The sequence below is a fragment of the Lactuca saligna genome, chromosome 4 (assembly GCF_052625555.1).
Source record: "Lactuca saligna cultivar CGN05327 chromosome 4, ASM5262555v1, whole genome shotgun sequence".
Taxonomy (NCBI): domain Eukaryota; kingdom Viridiplantae; phylum Streptophyta; class Magnoliopsida; order Asterales; family Asteraceae; genus Lactuca; species Lactuca saligna.
The window spans coordinates 246,079,495-246,089,642 of NC_136420.1; the positions used below are offsets into that span (position 1 = coordinate 246,079,495).

Consider the following 10,148-nt stretch of genomic DNA (forward strand, 5'->3'; position numbering starts at 1 on the left):
TAGAGACAAGTGGTGTAGTTTGATTATTCATGGTGGAAGTTGTACTAATGTTGCTTCTAATGAAATGGTGACCAACTTGGGTTTGTCTAGAACAAACCACCCAAAACCATATGTTCTTCATTGGTTGGATGATGGAAGCAAAATAAAGGTGACAAAACAGGTTAGAGTTGGTCTAACGATGGGGTCTTATGAAGATGAAGTGTTGTGTGATGTTATTCCTATGGATGCATGTCATATTTTGTTGGGGCGTCCTTGGCAATTTGATAGGGACGTGTTACATAGAGGGAGGAGCAATGAATATGAGTTGAAATACAATAATAAAAAAATTGTGTTAAAACCCATGTCCCCAACGGCCATAAGGTCCATGATTTCTAAACAAGTAAAAAAACCTAATCTTTCTATGTTTGCTAGTGAAAGGGAGGTGGAGCAAGTTCTTGACAAAGGTGATGTTATTTACATGCTTGTGGCCAAAGAGCATGCAAAGGTGGAGAAGATGGTGCATGGAGAAAACACTATTGCTGATTTGCTTTTGGAGTTTCAAGATGTGTTTCCAAGAGAATTACCACCGGGTTTGCCTCCAATCCGCGGTATCGAACACCAAATTGACCTTATTCTGGGTGCTCCTTTGCCTAATAAAGCTGCCTATAGATGTAATCCGGAGGTGACAAAAGAGTTGCAAAAACAAATTGATGAACTCATGAAAATGGGTTATGTTCGTGAAAGCCTAAGTCCTTGTGCTGTTCCAGTTTTATTGGTTCCAAAAAAAGATGGTTCTTGGAGGATGTGTGTTGATAGTAGGGCTGTTAATAACGTCACCATAAAATACTGATTTCCTATTCCTAGAGTTGATGATTTGTTGGACGAGTTGCCTGGTTCTATTGTGTTCTCAAAAATTGATTTGAGAAGTGGTTACCATCAAATTCGTATGCGTGAAGGGGATGAATGGAAAACAGCCTTTAAAACTAAACATGGATTTTATGAATGGACCGTGATGCCTTTCGGTCTAACTAACGCACCTAGCACTTTCATGCGACTAATGAATGAAGTGCTAAAATCTTTTTTGGGCAGGTTTGTGGTTGTGTACCTTGATGATATCTTGGTATATAGCAAGAGCTTGGAGGATCATTTGGTGCACTTAAAACAGGTTTTTGAGATGCTTAGAGCTCAAAAACTCTATGGAAAGCAAGAAAAATGTTCGTTTTTAGTGGAAGAAGTGGCATTTCTAAGTTTTGTGGTTTCAAAAAATGGCGTGTCCGTAGACCCATCCAAAACTGAAGCAATCAAGTCATGGCCTATTCCTACTCACATTTCTGAAGTTAGATCATTTCATGGTCTTGCTTCTTTCTATAGAAGATTTGTTCGTGATTTTAGCACCATTGCAAGTCCCATGACAGGTTGTTTGAAGAAAGGAGTCTTTGCATGGGGAGAAGAAGCTCAAAAGGCATTTGAGAAACTCAAGGCATTATTGTGTGATGCTCCTATTTTGGCTCTTCCAGATTTTTCTCAACCATTTGAAGTGGAGTGTGATGCAAGTGGAGTTGGTATTGGGGCTGTTTTGATCCAATCCAAACATCCTATTGCTTATTTTTCTGAAAAGTTGGGTGGTGCTCATTTGAATTATTGCACTTATGATAAGGAGTTTTATGCTATTGTTCGTGCTTTAGATCATTGGAGTCATTATTTGCGTGCAAATCATTTTATTTTGCATTCTGATCATGAATCCTTGAAGTACATCAATGGGCAACAAAAGTTGAGCACAAGACATGCAAAGTGGGTGGAGTTCTTGCAATCCTTTCATTTTTCATGCAAATACAAGGATGGCAAAAGCAATGTGGTGGCTGATGCACTCTCGAGGCGTTACTCATTATTGGTGACTTTGGATGTTCGTTTCTTGGGATTTGAAAATCTAAAGGACAATTATCAATATGATATGGACTTTGGAGATATGTTTTTGAAATGTGCAGGTGGTCCTAATGGTGAATTTGTGATTCAAGATGGCTTTCTATTCAAAGGCAATCGCCTTTGTGTCCTAAAACATGCAATAAGGGAGTTGTTGATTCGTGAAGCTCATGGCGGTGGTTTGGCTGGTCATTTTGGCATTACCAAAACTTTGCAGGTGCTTAAAGAACATTTCTTTTGGTCGAAGATGTTGGGGGATGTAACCCACATAGTGGGCAAGTGTGTTACATGTCATATGGCGAAAACAACTTTCAAGCATGGTATTTACACTCCTTTGCCAGTTCCTATTCGTCCTTGGGAAGATGTGTCCATGGATTTCATTATGGCTTTGCCTAGAACTCAAAGGGGGAAGGATTCCATTATGGTGGTGGTGGATAGGTTTTCAAAAATGGCTCACTTTGTGCCATGTCATAAAACCAATGATGCATCTATTGTGGCTGATTTGTATTTTAAAGAGGTGGTTCGTTTGCATGGTATTCCTAAAACAATTGTTTCTGAAAGGGATTCCAAATTTCTAAGTTACTTTTGGAACACTTTATGGAGGAAAGTGGGTACTAAGTTAGTTTTTAGTACATCCCATCATCCACAAACGGATGGGCAAACAGAGGTTACTAATAGAACTTTGGGTGCTTTGTTGAGAGGGTTGGTTAGCAAAACTCAAAAAGATTGGGACATCAAACTTGCACATGCTGAATTTGCCTATAATCGTTCTCCTACTTATGCTACAGGTCACTCTCCTTTTGAGGTGGTGTATGGTGTGAATCCTTACATGCCTTTGGATTTGATTCCATTGCCAAAGGATGAATTGGTTCACAAGGATGCTAATGACAAGTTGAAGGCCATGATGAAACTACACCAACAAGTTCGTGAGAAGATTGAAGCTGTGAATGAGTTGTACAAACAGAAGTCAAACAAGCATAGGAAACCACGTGTCTTTCAAGATGGTGACTTGGTGTGGGTGCATATGAGGAAAGAACGTTTTCCTAACAAAAGGAAAAACAAGTTAATGCCAAGAGCCGAAGGTCCTTATAAAGTGGTGTCACGTGTCAATGATAATGCTTACAAGGTAGATTTAGGAGGAGACCATGGAGTGCATGCTACCTTTAATGTGGGAGATCTTTCACCTTATCTTGATGATGATGGACTTGATGAATTGAGGTTAATTCCTTTCAAAGGGGGAGGGGATGATCCATGCATGGATCATGAAAGCCCAAAATGTGATGGATTAGTGATTACTAGTGGGCTAGAAGGTGGTTTGGGCTCAATGGTTGGGTTGTGCATGGTAACCCACAAATTGAATTAAGGTTGCATGAAGACTAGGGCAACATTTTTAAGGCTTCATAAGTGCTAAAAACGTTACTATTTGCTTCATAAAGCCTCCTAGCCGTTTTTGACACTCTTTGGTGGATTAGGGTTACACTTTAATGCTTATGATGACTCCTTAATGCTTCTTATGGCTCCTTAATGAAGCATAGCCGTTTTTTTTCATTCACAAGTCTCATGGACGTTTTTTGTGTTCTTTCAAGAGTTACCTTAATTTCTATTTACTAGTTTTAATGAATAATTGGTTGGTTGGCTTGTAACCACTAAATTTGTAATAAAGGCTTCATATAAAGCCAAATTATGCATGGAAAAAGTAATGCACGAATTTTAATCAAAGAACCATTATTTTCACTTTGAATTATTGTTATAATTCTCAAATTATCTTGTTGGGACGTGTTCTTGACTTGATACGAACTCAATCCAATAGGTCTTGGATTGTTTTCATCGGTATACAACTTAATAGGTCTTGAGTTGTTACTATACTAATCTATCTATTTCTTTCCATTCACATATCATTTGTGGTTGCTATTCTCTCTTAATTTACCTAAACACTACCCTACTCACTAAATCAAGCCCATACACGCATCATAAGTGGTATCAGAGCGCAAAATGGATTTTGATGATCCAGAGTTTCTACAAAATCTTCGAGAAGCATTAAGAAACATCCAAGAAGGTGGAAATCGAAGGCAACCCCGCCGTGGTGAACATAGGGTTGTGGAAGAATTCAAGGTGTCTGAATTGCCTGAATTTGTTGGTGGAACTGATCCTGAACGCTACTTGGAGTGGGAAAGGAAGATTGAAAGAATGTTCGAGTACAAAGAAGTGGATGATGAAAAAAGCTGCAAGTATGCCATTCTCAAGCTAAGTGGTGGTGCTTCATTGTGGTTTGAAGGGCTTAAGGCCAAGAGAACCCGTGAAGGCAAAGAAAAAAATTGTTCTTGGCTTTCTCTAAAACGAAAGCTAAGAAAGAGATATGTTCCTTCTACTCATAGAATGGCCACTTACAAGAAGATTGCTGATTTGAGGCAAGGAAAAATGAGTGTTGGAGAATACATTGATGAATTTGAGAAGTTGTCCTTGATGGGGGATATTGAAGAAATTGAAGAACAAAAAATGACTCGTTTTCTAAAAGGGTTGAACTACAACATTGCCAATGTTGTGGAGTTATATCCTTATGCTGATATTGGAACTCTTTGTGGTTTGTCTTTGAAGTTGGAGGGGCAAACCAAAGCACGTTATGGTGGGTGTTCAAGTTCAAGTCTCGAAAGTCCCAAGTCAAAGTCGTGGTCCAAGCCCGAGTCTAGCAATAGACAAAATTCTGTTTCTACTCCTTCTAGCTCTAGTAGTGTTCCCGTTGCTCCTAAACTTACTAGTGGTACCAAAGAAACTAGTTTGGCGAAAATTAGATGTTTCAAGTGTCAAGGTTTTGGTCATTACCAAAATGCTTGTCCAAACAAAAGGGTGGTGACTTTAAGGGAGGCCATTGAATGTCGTGAAGAGTTGGAGGAAGAAGAGAGGTTGACGGGTATTTTTTATGATACACAACAAGAAGAGGAAGAAGAGGAGGAGGTAGAGTATGAAGCACCGGTGTATGATACAGTTTTGGTGCTTAGAACCCTTAAAACTCAAGGGGTTCAAACCGTGGCTGATGTGGATCAACGAGACCAATTGTTTCACACCAAATGTTTGGTTAGAGACAAGTGGTGTAGTTTGATTATTGATGGTGGAAGTTGTACTAATGTTGCTTCTAATGAAATGGTGACCAAATTGGGTTTGTCTAGAACAAACCACCCAAAACCATATGTTCTTCATTGGTTGGATGATGGAAGCAAAATAAAGGTGACAAAACAGGTTAGAGTTGGTCTAACGATGGGGTCTTATGAAGATGAAGTGTTGTGTGATGTTATTCCTATGGATGCATGTCATATTTTGTTGGGGCGTCCTTGGCAATTTGATAGGGACGTGTTACATAGAAGGAGGAGCAATGAATATGAGTTGAAACACAATAATAAAAAAATTGTGTTAAAACCCATGTCCCCAACGGCCATAAGGTCCATGATTTCTAAACAAGTAAAAAAACCTAATCTTTCTATGTTTGCTAGTGAAAGGGAGGTGGAGCAAGTTCTTGACAAAGGTGATATTATTTACATGCTTGTGGCCAAAGAGCATGCAAAGGTGGAGAAGATGGTGCATGGAGAAAACACTATTGCTGATTTGCTTTTGGAGTTTCATGATGTGTTTCCAAGCGAATTACCACCGGGTTTGCCTCCAATCCGCGGTATCGAACACCAAATTGACCTTATTCCGGGTGCTCCTTTGCCTAATAAATTTGCCTATAGATGTAATCCGGAGGTGACAAAAGAGTTGCAAAAACAAATTGATGAACTCATGAAAATGGGTTATGTTCGTGAAAGCCTAAGTCCTTGTGCTGTTCCAGTTTTGTTGGTTCCAAAAGAAGATGGTTCTTGGAGGATGTGTGTTGATAGTAGGGCTGTTAATAATGTCACCATAAAATACCTATTTCCTATTCCTAGAGTTGATGATTTGTTGGACGAGTTGCATGGTTCTATTGTGTTCTCAAAAATTGATTTGAGAAGTGGTTACCATCAAATTCGTATGCGTGAAGGGGATGAATGGAAAACAGCCTTTAAAACTAAACATGGCTTGTATGAATGGACCGTGATGTCTTTCGGTCTAACTAACGCACCTAGCACTTTCATGCGACTAATGAATGAAGTGCTAAAATCTTTTTTGGGCAGGTTTGTGGTTGTGTACCTTGATGATATCTTGGTATATAGCAAGAGCTTGGAGGATCATTTGGTGCACTTAAAACAGGTTTTCGAGATGCTTAGAGCTCAAAAACTCTATGGAAAGCAAGAAAAATGTTCGTTTTTAGTGGAAGAAGTGGCATTTCTGGGTTTTGTGGTTTCAAAAAATGGCGTGTCCGTAGACCCATCCAAAACTGAAGCAATCAAGTCATGGCCTATTCCTACTCACATTTCTGAAGTTAGATCATTTCATGGTCTTGCTTCTTTCTATAGAAGATTTGTTCGTGATTTTAGCACCATTGCAAGTCCCATGACAGGTTGTTTGAAGAAAGGAGTCTTTGCATGGGGAGAAGAAGCTCAAAAGGCATTTGAGAAACTCAAGGCATTATTGTGTGATGCTCCTATTTTGGCTCTTCCAGATTTTTCTCAACCATTTGAAGTGGAGTGTGATGCAAGTGGAGTTGGTATTGGGGCTGTTTTGATCCAATCCAAACATCCTATTGCTTATTTTTCTGAAAAGTTGGGTGGTGCTCATTTGAATTATTGCACGTATGATAAGGAGTTTTATGCTATTGTTCGTGCTTTAGATCATTGGAGTCATTATTTGCGTGCAAATCATTTTATTTTGCATTCTGATCATGAATCCTTGAAGTACATCAATGGGCAACAAAAGTTGAGCACAAGACCTGCAAAGTGGGTGGAGTTCTTGCAATCCTTTCATTTTTCATGCAAATACAAGGATGGCAAAAGCAATGTGGTGGCTGATGCACTCTCGAGGCGTTACTCATTATTGGTGACTTTGGATGTTCGTTTCTTGGGATTTGAAACTCTAAAGGACCATTATCAATATGATATGGACTTTGGAGATATGTTTTTGAAATGTGCAGGTGGTCCTAATGGTGAATTTGTGATTCAAGATGGCTTTCTATTCAAAGGCAATCGCCTTTGTGTCCCAAAACATGCAATACGGGAGTTGTTGATTCGTGAAGCTCATGGTGGTGGTTTGGCTGGTCATTTTGGCATTACCAAAACTTTGCAGGTGCTTAAAGAACATTTCTTTTGGCCGAAGATGTTGGGGGATGTAACCAAATGTGACAACCCCAAATATATTGCCGTTACAAACCCTATTTTCACTAACGGAATGCGTCACTATATGTTATTTTTGGTAATGCTTGGAGTCGTCAATAAACAAATATAAACAAATGGACACTACAATTGAACTCTTTTACCACACCTTCACCTCTCTCTCTCACTACTTTCTCTCTCTAGACCCGAAATCGACCCCAAATCCGCGAATTTCCGGCTTCCAAACGTAAGGACTCATTCCCTATCTTAATCTAAACATACTTCACTGTATTTAGAGACCAAAATCATAGAAAACAAGGACCAAAAAGGAGTTTACGGCCTAAGAAGCCCCTTAGGCCATAAACCCCCAAAATCATGCCAAAGACCTTGTTTTTCCTTCCTTTAAGCTCATGGACTAATTAAGGCATAAACCTAGGAGAGTTTGGACACTAAAACACAAGGAATTAAAGCTTAAAAAGGAGTTTACAGCCCAAGCTTGTGCTTAGGCCGTAAACACCTCAAACACCCCAAAAACCCATGTTTATGTCCCAAAAACTCATCTAGGGTGTTTGGTAATTTAGACTTGACAACAAGGAAGGCTTAAATGCATCAAACAACATCATTTGATGGCAAAAAGAGGAGTTTACGGCCAAGGCTAAGCTTGGGCCGTAAACACCCAAGATTTTGTGTCAAACAAGTCCCAAAACCTCTCAAATGCATGTAAGGAATTTAGCTAAGACCTTTGGATGTGTGTTGTACCATTAAACTTCCCATTTTGAGGCCAAATGAAGAATTTACGGCCAAGGATATTCTTGGGCCGTAAACTCCCCAAATTTCATGCCAAATTATCCCAAAACTCATTGTAAGGCCTTCTAGGATTTACCTAAGGTGAATGAGAACATGTTGTACCATTTAAACATCCATCTTGAAGGATTTAATGGAGTTTACGGCCCAACAAAAAGTCTTGGCCGTAAACTCCCCAAAATGTCACAAAACAAGAGTTTAATCCCTCCATATTGGTCCAAGACACATACCATTAAAGTAAGGAAGTGAAATAAGGCCTTAATCATGCAATTTGGAAGACCACATGAGCTTACGGCCAAGCCTAGGGGGCTTACGGCCGTAAAATCCCAAGGAGTGGCCTTTAGGCCGTAAACTCCAAGGGAGTGAGCTCATGGATCCTTCCGTAAATCCTCTTTAGCCTTAAATCACTCCCGGGAACCCCTTCTAGGCCCTAAAACCCCGAATTGATGCTAGAATGCCTCAATACTTAAACGGAAAGCATAAAATGATTAATTTATTATTAAACACATATTTTCATATGACATTAGGGTCCTAAAGGTGTACAAGTCATTATTTGGAACAAAACGCTCAGCCGACACTCTTACCCGATTTACCCGATTTACGCGATTTCAGGTGAGTTCATACCCCTTTAATGAACCTTTCAAATGTTTTATATGTTTTAGGGGGGAGATACAAGTTGAATATACATGTTTATGAAAAGTTATACAAGACAATTTTTCATATTACAGAATTAATCACATGTGATTCACTACCTGTAGTTCAAATCACATGTGATTTATCACTATGCCTTATAAATCAATCATTTGTTTTCAAAACTATTTTGAATAGACAAATAAGTTTTAAATGTCTCTCTTTTACAATACTTTTATTTACTAAATCCCTTTATAAAAATGTAATCACACTGATATATTTATATAAGTAAGACTTGAAGGACTTAGGACCGATAGCTCGCCTTATTTCCTGTTCTTGTCTGATTGTGGGCTTAGGGTAGTGGTTATCCGTCCGACTGTCGTTGATTTCTTAGTTATATATCTCGTATATTAGTACGGGTTATGAGTACTTCTTATTTCATTAGATGCCTAAATCACTAACCTGAATAGAACCACACACACTAAGTTAACTATAATAGGTATAGTTAAAGTCTCTATCCCTTGTTTTAACTACTACTCTACACTACTATAATTCTCTCTATTATGAAACTATACACTAATAAGAGAATACAACACAAGTTATACAAAAGACTACTCCACTATAATACAAGAGAAAGTACAAATCATAAGTTAACTCATTTACCCACTACGAGACACTCTATTTGCTACACACTACGCCCGAAGTTTTCCGATAGGAAGACGACACTATATGTATAGATCTATACGGGGAAGACGCTATTACATCCCGACTGATAACTTCAGTCTGAGCCGCACAAGTCCAAGGATGCCTTTGCTCTACTACACTATACATGACCGGGAAGGTCATGGGGGTCCGCTATTACTCACCCTATTGGCAACATACAAGAAATACACTATAACCGTACTAAAACGCTAATCAAAAGATAAAGTGAATATCCCGAAATAAACAAGTATCTAATACAAAAGGAAGTTGCACCACTATTATTTACTTCAAGTATAACTTACCATACTGCTTTACTTATTGGTGAGTCACTATTATACTTCTACGATAAATGGTTTTCAAAGATAGAAACATCATATTTCTTAAAGGTTTTCACTTACTATACATTTCTGGAAAATATAGGATTTTCTAGGTTTTACCACTACTTATGACTATAAACTTCAGCTTTCATACTAATGGTTCTAACGCTTTTTATATAAGAACTCACACAAAACTCTTATGAACTCACCAGCTTTATGCTGATATTCTTTTCAAAATAACTTGTATCTTCAGGTCAAAGATAGACAGGTACAACTGCAGCATTTTTGGAGAAGATGGAGCATGCAAGACCCATCTCTTATTTTTGTTTACTTTTGGTGTTTATCGAACATTACAAAACACACTTGTAAATACACTTATTATGTAAATGAAATGGTTGTATGTTTCTTGCTTTTACTATTATGCAATTGTGATGATACCGTACACTACGTCATCCACCCCGAAACGTATTCTGTTGTTATCGGTTTTGGGGTGTGACAGATTGGTATCAGAGCATTGAACCAAGATTTTTGAACTTTTTACAGAAAAAGTTAGAAAACCAAACTATAATTTTCAGAACTG

General features: G+C 38.5%; 1 protein-coding gene across 1 annotated transcript; it reads left to right on the forward strand.

Moving 5' to 3' along the window:
* Positions 1–3,891: 3,891 nt before the first annotated feature.
* On the forward strand, positions 3,892–5,965 carry LOC145040570 (uncharacterized). The gene is made up of 2 exons (XM_078988482.1): positions 3,892–5,743; positions 5,880–5,965. The coding sequence occupies exons 1-2, from the start codon at positions 3,892–3,894 to the stop codon at positions 5,963–5,965; spliced, it is 1,938 nt and encodes a 645-aa protein (XP_078844608.1).
* The last annotated feature ends 4,183 nt before the right edge of the window (positions 5,966–10,148 follow it).